The following is a 14,251-nucleotide window of genomic DNA, read 5'->3' as shown; positions in this document are numbered from 1 at the left end:
TCTAATTGAGCAGAAAAAAACAATAAAGTAAAATTGTGAAATTAAGAGCTGGTCCTTGGGAAAGATTAATAAAATTGATAAACCTATAGACAGAGTGACCAAGAAAAAAAAAAAAGGACAAATTATCAGTATCAGAAATGCAAGAGGGATGTCAATACAGACCTTATTAACATTTAAAGGATAATTAGGGAATATTTCAGTCATTTCTATGTCCATAAATTTGACAACTTTGTTGAAATGGGCAAAGTTCTTGAAAGACAAGCTACAAAGTATACTTAAGAAGAACTAGATTACCTGACTAGTCCTATATCTAACGAAGTAATTTAATTTCTTATTGAAAAACCTTCAACATAGAAAATTCTGATTCTACACAAACTCTTCCAAAATATAGAACATGAGAAAACATTCAGTATTATGATATGAAAACTAGACAGAGTCTCCCTTATGAACATAGAGAATTGGAGAGAGGGTAAATCAATCAAATCTCTCCAACTATGGGGCTATTGGGCTAAACCCCTGGTAGGTGGGACATTGATGTTGAGTCCAAGGCCACCAAAGGTCAAAGAACGAAAAACAAATAAAACTTATTTGTATAAATTAGAGAACAGTTATCAGAAACTGCTCCCTCCTTTAATTATTAATATATGGGGGCAACCAGTGAATATTCTTTGGGGGACTCAACTTCATCTCTTCTGTGGGTAGAAGCTATCTAAGAGCTCAGAGAAGGGTATACCTAGAACCTGGGAGAGTTTAGAGCTACGAATGACCTGCGCCACCTCCTCAACTTCTGCCCAGTTAGTTACCTAAACATGGCTCTACCTGTTACCTGAGAACTTGTCTTCCCTTCTCACTTTTTATCTAGAGTCACCTTCAAGGGCAAAATCACTGGTGCTGCAGCTTTTTCAAACATCAGAAACTTCAAATAACAACAAAAAGGATATTTCCCTGTGCTTTCCACCTGTGAACCTTACTTTTCCCACAGGACCCAAATGTGGCTCCCCTCAATTGCTGTGCTCCCTATTCTGGGGAGAGGAGTACAAGGGGACTAAGAATAGGGTTTTACGTAAAGTAGAAGGGAGAAGGGGTGGGAGAAATGTTATTTGAAAAGATGAGGTGCACTTGGAAGGACTGCTCCATTTCAAACTGGGCTTCAAAGAATCTTAGAACTTCTTTGCTGGTTTCTTCTTTTCTCCTCAGTTTCTACTTGTAGGATTCTACCATGTCTTGTCCCTTAGTCTACTTCTCTGGCTGCATGTACTCCCTTAGTGATCTCAGCCTGTTCCAAATGCATGTTGTCAACCAGAGCTCTTTGCTCTGTTCTCATATAGTCGCCACATGCATATATTCAGCTGCCTTCTCAACATATCCAAAACTAAGCCGTTGATCACTCATCTCCCCCAAATCCCTGCTTCTTCCCCAGTCTTTCTCATCATAGTAAATGGCAATTCCATTTCTCCAGTTACTCATTTATAGTCCTCCTTAATTCCTGTCTTTCTCTCTAAACTCATATATAATCAATTTCCAGAATAATCCAAAATCTAGCTCCTTCTCACTATCTCTCACCGTCTTTTCCCTATATAATTGCAGTAGCCTCCTAACATTTCCATGCTTCCATATCTTGTGGTCTATTTTTCATACTGCAGCGAGAAAGATCCTTTTAAAACGAGTCTGACGATATCTGTCCTCTGCTCAAAACTCTCCAGTGGTCTCCCATTTCCCTCAGAGTAAAACCCAAGTCCTTTTGCTTTTGTTTATCCATCTCTCACCTTTATCTCCTACCACTCTTCCCTCACTTACTCCAGTCTAGCTACCCTGGCCTGTTCTTGGAACACGCCATGCCTAAACTGCTATGTCCCTAGCTAGTCTCATGGTTCTCTTCCTCTCTTTACTCAGATTCTTGCTGAAAGGAGGGCCTTTAATGACCACCACGTAAGAGCAGTTCTCACTCCACCTCAGCACTTCCTATTTCCCTTATGGTGCTTTATTTTTCTCATAGCGCTCTCTGTTACCACTTCACATACTACATTCGTCAGTTGATCCTTGCCCCTGTTAAAGGGTAAGTACAAGGTGGGCAAGGAGTTTGTATTGTTCAAGGTTGTATCCCCAAGGCCTAATCCCTGGTATAGAATATCCTCTCAGCAAATGTGTCGAATGAATTTGACTATAGGGTTTTCTCCTCCTTCATATATTAACATCTTACTGAATAGCATTCTGCAGAATAAAGTTGGGGTAGCCTTGGGACAGAATATAATAGGACAGGATCTCTGACTTTAGGTAATCATTGAATGACTGAGTGAAAAGGGCCCTAGAGGGCATTTAATCCCACTCTTTTCTTATTTCCAGATGAGGAAATTGAGAGAGGTTTACAAATTATATAAAGACGTTTTAGCTGCAGTATTTTGTGAACCTTTTGTAATACTCAGCAGGTTTCACAAAATACTCAAATCAAAAGAATGTCACAGGTAAGGACGTAGAGTATAAAAAGACTAGCCTTGTATTAAAGAGTATTTTAAAGCTATCCTGTAGAAAGGTCTTAGAAATTGCTAACTGGGATTATAATCCTTAAAATATTGCATAGTATTTGCATAACATTTGTTGTAAATTAATAAAACTAATACCTTTTTAAAGGTAGCTTGTAGGAGTTGGTGTGTAATTCATAAAGAATCCTTTTCCCCCAAATTAGCCTATACTTTGAGCTTTGTTTTGTGGTTACCAAAGTCTAGATTATTAAAAGACATGGCCAGGCATGGTAGCTCATGCCTGTAATCCTTGCACTTTGGGAGGGCAAGGTGGGAGGATCACTTGCGGTCAGGAGTTCAAGACCAGCTTGAGCAACATAGTAAGACTCTGCTTCTACAAAAAAATGGAAAAATTAGCCGGGTGTGGTGGCGCACACCTGTAGTCCTCTAAGCTACTCCAGGGGCTGAGGCAAGTTCAGAGTGACATTTATCCCTCCCCTCATCCCTCCACTCATTGCAAATGTAGTACATCCAAAATCCATAAGATTTTGGAAAATAAAAAACAGCATAAATATTTTAAAAAAAGGATTTATAACCCACTTAGCCAGGGAAAACTATTATAAATATTTTAATATATGTCTTTAATTACTATGTTTCTTCCTTAATGTGTCTGTGTATTTGTGTATTTATATTGATAAATAAGAGATGTTTATTCTTTGCAGCAAACAGTTGGGATAAGTAAGATTACTCAAAAAGAGTTCAGCTGTTAATTAAATGGCTTATTTGTTGACATAAACTTCTAAATATTTAATATATATAGAATTTTTCAAAATATTTTGTTTTTAAATTACTAAAAGAAGGTTCTGTCCTCATACTCCACTTTTATTCTTCAGATGATTGCAAAAGGGAAAAATGCATCTGAACTGTTTCCTGCTGTTGTGAAGAATGTGGCCAGTAAAAATATTGAGGTACTGTTTTGATTTATAATAATTCTCATGAGTCCTTTTGTTATAAAGGAATTACTTTGAAATGCAACATAAAATATTTAAATATCACTAGATTTTTGTTATAATTAAAATGTCCTGATCTTAAATGTAAGTAAAATAGAACAAAAAGTAGACATAATCCTAGTTTTGGGTTTTTGATGGAGAATGTGAAAAGCAAAATTGAGATTGATTCATCTAGGTGAAAGACAGTAACTGATCAAGTTTTCACCTGTTCCTAGAGGCCAGTTAAGTTTAATTTTTATTGTGGGGGCTCAATTGTAGGATAGCATATGTCCTGTGATGAAACAGGCCCAGTTAGGTATATCCAGACCTTAATGATTTGGTGCTTTTTGGGATTTTTAGGACTTAGCCCCAAAACATTCCACAAGTTTCTCAGATTACTCATGACCTGTACTGAGCACTCAATACATGTATGTGGATTTATTGAATGAACATGTCCCAGTAAAATACTGTTTTCTATAAGCTGAACTGATAAAGTCTAGTATAAAGTTATATTTTCCCCCAAATCCCATCTGTATTATAGAAAAAGTATGGTTAATTGATAAAAATTGTCTCAATTTAGGCCGGGCGTGGTGGCTCACGCCTGTAATCCTAGCACTCTGGGAGGCCGAGGTGGGCGGATCATTTGAGCTCAGGAGTTCGAGACCAGCCTGAGCAAGAGCAAGACCCCATCTCTACTAAAAATAGAAAGAAATTATATGGACAGCTAAAAATATATATAGAAAAAAAATTAGCCGGGCATGGTGGCTCATGCCTGTAGTCCCAACTACTCGGGAGGCTGAGACAGGAGGATCGCTTGAGCTCAGGAGTTTGAGGTTGCTGTGAGCTAGGCTGACGCCACGGCACTCACTCTAGCCTGGGCAACAGAGTGAGACTCTGTCTCAAAAAAAAAAAAAAAAAATTGTCTCAATTTAAAGCTTTAAAGCCCCCCCCCAATAAAATTTAAAATGTGTTGCTGCTGCTGTTTGTTTGCCATGTTGTTGACAAATAACAAAACAAATGAACAAATAACAGGAACATTCTGAGCCAGGAGACCATGGATATGATGACAGCTTGAGAGAGGAGAGTACAAGGATGGGTGTGTGATTGCAGAAGGGATGCTAATTGTATAGTTTTGGTTTTATTTTCCAAGCATTGTATCATTATTTTTTGCTATTGAAGTTGTTTCTATTTTGTATAATGATATTAAATATTCAAAGCACCTTTGCCAGTAAAACTAACTAGAGAAAATGTGATCTTTTCGTACAGACCTAATTTATGTTCCTCCTGCTTAATTATTAATTAGGCTTTCCCCAAGGACATGTGCTTGATCAGGACAATTGACCTGTTGGGAACAGTAGCCCTCCTCCTTGGGATGGAGTGTATATGGTTGGGTGAAGTGTACCTTATACCCAACATTTATTAAAACTGGAAATGGAATTAGTTTGGCATTGATGCAGTGAGTTTAATATAGCACTGTTTATCAATAGCCTAAAATGACCCATAGTCAATACCTTATATATCTTTTCATTCAGTATGTCAGCATTGGTTAACTTTCTGTTATTTGTGACATGTGCCTTTCTTTTATATGTTGCGATGTCCAACCGAAAATATTAATAAAATAGATCAAGTGTATAATACAAAAGCATATTATGTGTATATTATGTATTAAGGACAGTATTCATATATACTATTGAATATTGTAACACTTGTATAGTGTTTATTGTTTTCCAGATATTGCTCTAAGTACATTAATTAACTAATCCTCACCCTATGAAGTGTAGATACTATTATAATTACATATTAAAAAATACCTGGAGTCTACACATGTTTATTTTTTATAAGTCTACACATATGTGTATTTGTAGCTGTCTTCTTTTTTTCTCTTTGCATTTCATTATTGGTTTATAAAAAGGATCCAGCTAGAATGGTCTTCTTGTCAGTTGGAAATTGAGACTTGATGTATAGCTTAGAGATAGAGGCTAGAGATTTAGGATTGAGAGCTATTTGTAGAGCTTCCTTGAAGCTGTGGAAATGAATTCGATCCCAGTGAGAGGGTAGAGGCAAGGTGAGAAGAGAGTCTTTATAGTCACCTGTGTTAATGGTAGCACAGGGAGGGGAACCAGCTGGTGATGTATTACAGAAACTCATGGAATGCTAGGGAGAGGTTGAGGAGTGGGCTTGACAGATTCAGGAATTGGTTGGGATAAATAAATTATAGATGGAGAAGAGGGAGAGGCATATTTAGTGGAAGTGAAGGACTGAGAGTTGAAAGGATGGAAAGTGAGAGAACACTTTGAGAGTTTGAGATACTAGCTGCAGAGTAGTTTTAGGTGATAATCATGTGAAGATCAGGTGAGCCTTTGCAGGGGAGTGGATGAGGTAGTAATTACTATTTTCACCATATTAAGTCTTCCAATCCGTGGATTTCCCTTTGCAGTGTTTTGTATGAATGTATGTTTTGTGTTTTTGATGGTACAAGTTTTGCATGTATTGTTAAATCTATTTTTTAGTAGTTATTGATGCTATATTTATTTATTCATTCATTTATTTTAAGTGCCATTGAGCTTTTGAGATGCTGGTAAAAATGAATTTGTCTTTTTAATTTCATTTTCCAATTGGTCATTTCTATCATATAGAATTATAATTGCTTTTTGTATAGTGGTCGTGTATCCTCACTAAATTCACTGATTAGTTCTAACTATTACTTTGTAGCTGTGTTAGGCTTTGCTGCCTGGATAATCATATCATGTGCAAATATAATTTTATTCTTTTTTATTCATATGTCTTTTATTACTTTTTCATATCATATTGCACTGACAGTCTACATTATGGTGTTGGAAAAAAGTGGTAAGTGGTCATCCTTGGCTTCTTCCTGATGTAGAAAGCATTAAGCCTTTTACCATTGAAGAAGATGTTAGCTGTAGAATTCTTTGCAGAACCCTGTAATCATGTTAAAGTTTCTTCTATCTCTAGTTTGCTGGGAGTTTTTATCATGAATGGGCACTGAAATTTATCAGGTGATTTTCTGTCATTTTTGAAATCATATGATTTTTTTTCTGTTTTCTTCATATGATAAACTACTGGGATTGATTTTCAGTTATTAAGCCTTTCTATTCCTGGAATAAATCCCTCCTGGTCATGATATATTAATCTTTTGATATGCTGTTAAAATCAATTTGCTTATATTTGTTAAAGATTTTTATTTTCTTGTGATAGTTTTGGTTTTGCTGTCAGGGTAATTTGGCCTTATAAAATGAATTGGGAGGTGTTTCTCCTCTGTTGTCTGAAAAAGTCTGTGTAGGATTAGTATTATTGCATCCTAACTGATATTATATATTTCATCCTTGCTATGAAGCTTTCTGGGGCTGGAGTTTCTTTTATGGGAAGGTTTTTAATTATGAATTGAAGTTGTTTACTTGATGTACGGCTGTGTGGGAAGTGGTTACCTAGCAGGCTTGGGTTGCTTCAATCCTTCATATTCCTAAGAAAAGTCTGTTTTCAGAGCCTTGGCTGGCTGTGGTGAACTGAGCTCTTGGAATGTTCTCTTCTGAACGTTTTGCATGTCTGTGACCTTGAACAGTGCTGTACCAGTTTGTCCAGATAGTTTATACTTTAATAACAATGTGATTTATGGTGAATACCTGCCTTTCCTCTGAGGTCTGGAGCTTCAGTTACTGATGTCAGTGATGTTGGTACATGTATGCCTACTCAACTTAAATAAAAACCCTGGACTTCCTGTCTTAAGCAAGTTTCCCTGGTTGGCAACACTTTCCACATGTTGACTTACATTGTTGCTGATGGAATTAAGTAGGACTCTTGGAAGTTTACAACTGGTTTCCTCTGGACTTCACCCTATGCTCTTTTCCTTTGGCTCATTTTACTGTATATCTTTTTGTTGTAATGAACTGTAACATGAGTATAGCAACTTCTGAGTCTTGTGAGTTCTTTTAGCCAGTCGTCAAGCTGGAGGGTGATCTTGGTGGACCCCCCCACCACAGGGCTATTTAGGTTTTCTGTTTCTTCTTGGATCTGTTTTGGTGGTTTATTTTATTTGAGAAATTTATCCATTTTATAGATTATCATTTTATTGATATAAGGTTATTCATATTTCTTTAATATCCTTTTAATGTCTAGAATCTGCAGTGATGTTTTCCTCTTTCATTTTTGTTTTCTCTCTTTATTTCTTGATCAGTTTAGCTAGAGGCTTATCAATTTTATTGATTTTTATTTCTTTTTCTATTTTCTTTTCTTTTTTTTGAGATACTGTCTCACTCCGTCGTCCCAGGTAAAGTGCAGTGACATCATCATAGCTCACTGCAACCTTAAACTCTTGGGCTCAAGGAATCCTCCTGTTTCAGTCTCCCGAGTAGCTGGGACTACAGGCATGCACTATCATAACCAGCTAATTTTTCTATTTTTGGTGAAGAGCTCAGGCTGGTCTGAAACTCCAGAGCTTGAACAATCCTCCTGCCTCAGTCTCCTAGAGTGTTAGGATTATAGGCATGAACCACGACACCCGGCCTTCTTTTCTCTATTTTCTATGTCATTGATTTTTTTTTTTTCTGTAATTACTGACTTTTGTTTTTATCTTTTATATTTCATCCTTCTACTTAATTTGGCTTTGATCTATTTCTAATCTCTTGAGTTGGGAACTCAGATCAGATCTTATTGTTAATGCAAGCCTTAGTACTATGTATTTTTCTGATAGTTTCATTGGTCATAGAATTCTGAGTTAATAGTTTAAAAAAGAAATTTTTTCCACAGAGGAACTTTTTGACCACTATTTTCTTCAGATAATTTACTTTACTTTGCCTTTTCTCCTTCTGGAATTGAAATTAAATATATATGTTTGGTATTATCTGATAGTTTATGAAGCTTTGTTTGTTTTTCCATATCTTTTTTGTGTGTGTGTTCTTCACATTCGATAGTTTTCATTCACTTATTTTCAAGTTCACTTACTCATTCTTCTGTCATCTACATTTGATTAAGTACATCTAGTAAACCCTTTATTTCAGAAATGATATATTTTCATAGTATTTACAGATGATATTTTGTATTTCTGTGGTTTCAATGGTAATATCTTCTTTTTCATTTCTGATTGAGCTTATTTGGGTCCTTTGTCTTTTACTCCTGGTTAAGATCACAAGAGGTCTATCAATTTTGTTTATCTTTTCAAAGAACCAACTTTTTGTTTTATCGATCCTTTGTATTGTGGTTTTTTTTTTTCCCCATCTCATTTAGTTCTGCTCTGACATTAGTTATTTCTTTTCTTCTGCTGACTTTAGATTTGGTTTTCTCTTCCTTTCCTAATTCCTTGAGACATGTCATTAGATTGTTAATTTGTGATCTTTCTGTCTTTTTGATGTAGACATTTAAGGCTATGGGTTTTCCCCTGAGAACTGCTTTTGCTGAACCCCGTACATTTTAGTAGCTTCTGTCCCCTTTGTCATTCTGTTTGAAGAATCTTTTGATTTCCATCTTAATTTCATTCTGAGCCAATAATTGTTCAGCATCAGGTTGTATAATTTCCATGACTTTGTGTAGTTTGAGTTTCTGTTGGAATTGATTTCTAGTTTTATTCCACTGTGGTTCAACATGTAAATAAATGTGATTCACCACATAAACAGAAATAAAAACAAAGACCATATGATCATCTCAGATGCAGAAAAAACATTCAACAAAATTCAGCACCCTTTCATGATAAAAACCCTCCACAAACTAGGCTTAGAAGGAACATATCTCAAGATTATAAAAGCCATATATAACAAACCCATAGCCAACATCATACTGAATGGGGAAAAGTTGAAAGCATTCCCCCTAAGAACTGGAACAAGACAGAGGTGCCCACTGTCACCACTTCTATTCAACATAGTCCTGGCAGTCCTAGCCAGAGAATTCAGGCAAGAGAAAGAAATTAAGGGTATCCAAATCTGGAAAGAGGAGGTCGAACTATTGTATTTTGCTGACAGTATGATCTTATATCTAGAAAACCCCCAAGACTCCACCAAGAGACTCCTGGAATTGATAAATAAACTCAGCAAAGTCTCAGGTTACAGAATCAGTGTATACAAATCAGTAACATTCCTATACACCAGTAACAGTTAAAGTGAGAAATCAAAGATTCAACACCATTCGCATTGGCTACAAAGAATATAAAATACTTAGGAATATACTTAACCATGGAGGTGAAAGATCTCTACAAGGAGAACTATGAAACACTGAACAAAGAAATTGGAGATGATACAAACAAATGGAAAAAGATATGATGCTCATGGATTGCTAGAATCAAAATTGTTAAAGTGCCCATACTACCCAAAGTAATTTAGAGATCCAATGCAATCCCCATCAAAATACCAACATCATATTTTACAGATCTAGAAAAAATAATTCTCGTGGTTATGATTCATATTTCCCTGATTTTTAAAGTATCTGTATTAAATTTTAATTAAATCCTGAACCTTATGAGTTTTATGTTGTCAGTTGCTAGATTTTGTTGTATTCCTTTAAATTGTGTTGGGTTTTGTTATGGTGCACAGTTAATCGTGTGGAATGATTTGATTCTTTCAGAGCATGCTTTTAAACTTTATTAGGGTAGGTACAGAAACACGTTTAGTCTATATACAAATTGAGTCCCATTACTAAGGTAATGTTTTTCTTTGATTTTGCTTGATGATCTACGTATTAGACATTTTCTCTGTGACTGTTAGGAACATGTTCTATCACTAGGATTCTGTGATCTTTGAGATCTGTTCTGCCTACTCCTTTCCAGTGGTTGTTTTCTCTGGCCTCAGGTAGTTTCATCTGTAGGTCAGTACTTAGCCTAAGAGTTGATGGTACCCCTCTGCAGAGTACTCTTGTGTTTTCACACTAACATGTGTGTGCACATGAGTTTTCTTCCCCCCCCCCCCCATCTCTGAAGTTTCCATCTCTTTGTTTTTTGCCTTGCAAACTCTAGCAGCCACTTTGATCTCTGCCTCCTGAGTACAGTAAGACTTCTGAGGTCTGTTTGGGTTGCCCAGTCTGTGCTGTTGGCCTAGAAACTGCTTTTAGGTAGTAATCTGGTGCAATTATAGGCCTCACCTTAATTTTTTTCCCTCTCTCAGGGTTCACAGTCCTGTGCTGCCTCTTGTCCAACCTATGAAAAACATGTTTTTTGTTTTTCCCCTGTGGTTTTGTATTTGTTTAAGGTAGGAGGGTAAATCAGATCCCTCAGGTGTTATTGTTTTTAAATTATAGCTTTATATCAAAATCTGTAACTGTTTTTAAAGACTTAAAATATGTGGAATGTTACTGATCAAATGAAAACATTAATGTCAGTTTTTCCTGCTTTCCACACAGAAGTTTCAGTTTATAACTGGTAACATACTTGAAAATTCTCTTTCTCTATAACCTCTACATCAGTTCTATAACAGTATCTTATGGTACTTTATAGTCCAAATATACTGAGTGAACCAGCTATCATTAGTGATTTTATAATTAATGCTTAAGTATTTTTAGTTTTGAAAACAAGGCATTTTCTAATGAAAAGATTACTTAAACACATGACATATAGAGTAAATATCACAACCATGACCTGAGATTGGCGGTAGAGTTTTTAAGTAGTGCGGTAAGATCAGCTGGGTCACATTTCAGCTGTATAATACATTACTGTGATTACAAAGACAAGGCTGATGTGAAGTAGACCCTTAGCTATTACTTTAACACAGTGCAGTGGATTATCACATCTCCAATAACACTTTTCTTCATGTAAAGTAGATCGTTAGTTTAAAAAATCTTGCATTTACATATTCAAAATCTATTAAAGTAAATGTGAAGTATATATGATACAATTTCTAGAATATACATTTCCATATATAAAATGAATTATTTTCCCATTATCTTTTTTATTGAAATAATGTATACAGTCATATACCATATATACAAAGGTGGTTCCATAAGATTAAATACTGTATTTTTACTCTACCTTTTCTATGTTTATATATATTTAGAGACCCAAATACTTAGATTGTGTTACCTACAGTATTCAGTACAGCCACATGCTGTACAGGTTTGTAACCTAGGAGCAAAAGGCTATATACCATTGAGCCTGAGTGCGTAGTAGGGTATACCATCTAGGTTTCTGTAAGTACACTCTGTCATATTCCCACAATAACGAAGTCACCCAATGATGCATATCTCAGGACATATCCCTGTTTTTAAGCAACACATGACTGTTTTATAGAATTCCAAAGAAATGTCCTTTTAAACCTACTCTTTTCTTTTTTTTTTTTTTTATTTCATCTTATTGTTATGGGGGATACAGAATTGCAGGTTACATACGTTGCCCATGTACCGCCTTTCCCCCCAAGTAAACCTACTCTTTTTCAAGGTATATTTTAAAGTATACGTCATTTTTTATTAGATAGTAAGTGCATTATATTTCAAATAGATGACTTTTGCTGTAAACTCAATTGGACTACTTTGGGTAAGCCAAAATCAAAGTGCTTGTACCCTTGTTGCCAATTTATGAACTAGATTAAATTAATATTGAACTTAAATGACTTGATAAAGCATACTTTCTTTCTAAGATACCAGTTAATGGGAGAAATCTATGTAGTATTTACAGTTTTACTCATTGATTTCTTGATATTTTAAAACACTATTTATGTGCTTGTTACCATCTATAATTCTGAAATGATAATTTTACACATAGTCTCCTTTTAATGTCTTATGGCCATGCTATCTGAGCTTCTAATTTGATACGTACATTAGTTTATGGCTACTGGTATAAGCCCAAATATCTGAAAAAAACCAGATCTGACTTAGAAAAATTGTGAGGCGTAGGTAAAGCTTGTCTTAGTGTTATCAGAATAATAGTAAGAGTCTCTCAATAACAATAGTAATAATTGATAACATTTAAAAAATACTTTTTGAACTAGGTTGTTAGTACCTTACATAGATCAACTCATTTTATTCTCACAAGTAACACTGTGAAAGCTGGCTCTGTCATTATCTGTATTTTACATATGAGAGCAAGGTGACAGAAAGGTTAAATTGCCTGATCAAGGTCACGCAGCAGTACAGGGCAGTAAGAATCCAAAGCTAGGTAGCCTGGCGTTGGGCCCTGTCTTAGACCATTCCCCTTTCAGCACCATCTTTTCTTTTTGATGATTCCTTCCTCTTTTTTCTACCTTAATATCTATCTTTGACTCCTTTTCAACATCTGGTATTAGCTATCCTTTGGGACGTATCAGGTATTGGCATAAATTTTTTGTTTTAGATATGGGTAGAAATGACCACGTCCTTAGAAATTGGTGGTAAATTAACGAGTTCCCTCTGGACTTCTAGTCTTCTTGTTGTAAACAGAAAATTCTGTACTAATTGTTGTTCATTCACAATTCCTTATGCTGTTCACATAGTTATCAGTAATAGAACTTTTCCATTTTTTCACTTTTTGCCCTTTAAAATCAGATTCTGGGATGCTGCCTAATGTTTTGTAACAGAAATGTCAGTAAAACATAATTATTGATCTATTTTGTTTTGGATTTTTTTGTTCTTTAAATATCTTTTTTTTTTTTTAATTTTTGAAGCATGTTTAATCCTCTGATGTTTTTGGGAAACTGACACAAGCTTCTTAAAATTTATGTTCAGAGAATTGATTGATGTTTCCTTGCTATCAAGTACAAAATTTCACTTTTACGAGTACATGCTGCCTTAGACACACAGGTGAGCTGTACGTCATCTGCCATTAGATGTCAAATGATACCAAAAGTGACCTAGTAAGTAATCAGTGGTTATAGTACAAAAATAATCAAAGGTTTAGTCAATAACTCATGAAGTTTGATGTACTGGTATTGATAAGCTAATTAAACAGATCTGCCTGTGTTCTTCCAGCCTACTGGGGCTCTGCTATGATTAGCTTTACAGCAAGCAGTGTTGTAACATTGAATGAAAGTAACTGATCAGAGAATGGTGTAGTCACGAAGCTTTAAGTACTCCCATTTCTGGTCACAGAATGGTTTCAGGGAAAGTAGGCTATCTTTGCACACCTGCAGCCAGTCAGTGCATAGGCCTCTTGTGGTCAATATTGATTGATTCTTATAACAGAACTAGAACAAATTTAGTGTTTTGCAACCTTCTGTGATTTAATATTGTTATGCTTTTTGCCATAACAGTCACAGAAATCTTTCTCCAATAGTGAGTAATTACTACAATGCCTGCTAGCTCAGCTGTGGTTCTGAATATTTCAGCGTTGCCAATACAAACTCCTAGATATATTCTGGAGTTCATAATTCCGTTTTAGAAGCTGGTTGTACAGTTACTTTGTAAATAAAGGTGTTGCCAAGAAATAGATTGCGAGGGGTTGGGGTGGGGTAGACTCTAACCCATTCTTTTTTCAAAACTTCCCAGAAAAGTTTTAGAGTAGAGTAAGATCTGAATATAATTAGTAAGAAGAAAGAATATGTCAAATTATTATTTTAAAAAACCAAACAAACAACAAAGTTAAAGACTTTGAAGTCTTCCTCATATCTATTGTTTTCCTCATAGTATGTTGTGTCCTTCTAGACATTGCTGTTCAGTGATCGTAACCATTGCTGGGAAGTTGGATCCTAGATGTAGCAACCTAATGGGAAACATGTTAATTTTTTTCAGTCTGTCATTTGGCTAGGATGTGATTCAGCTGATAATTATTGAGCTGTTACTATATGCCAGGCAGTGTGATAAGTCCTCACAAATATAGATGAATAAAGAATGATTCCTGTACACTAAATAGCCTCACCTTCATTCCAAGGCAGATTTGAGAAATTTCTTCCTTAAATACAT

The 14,251-nt window shown here is 35.5% G+C and overlaps 1 protein-coding gene across 2 annotated transcripts in view; it reads left to right on the top strand.

The window, feature by feature from the left end:
• Positions 1-14,251, top strand: part of AP3B1 (adaptor related protein complex 3 subunit beta 1) — a 225,457-nt gene that overhangs the window by 22,324 nt on the left and 188,882 nt on the right. For both annotated transcript variants that reach the window (XM_069491985.1, XM_069491986.1), the window contains exon 3: positions 3,353-3,427. In XM_069491985.1, the coding sequence (XP_069348086.1) occupies positions 3,353-3,427 (75 nt within the window). The remainder of the gene's footprint in view (positions 1-3,352; positions 3,428-14,251) is intronic.

The sequence above is a fragment of the Eulemur rufifrons genome, chromosome 17 (assembly GCF_041146395.1).
Source record: "Eulemur rufifrons isolate Redbay chromosome 17, OSU_ERuf_1, whole genome shotgun sequence".
Classification (NCBI taxonomy): Eukaryota; Metazoa; Chordata; class Mammalia; order Primates; family Lemuridae; genus Eulemur; species Eulemur rufifrons.
The sequence above is the reverse complement of the archived record's forward strand: the minus strand, read 5'-3'. Positions and strand labels throughout refer to the sequence as shown.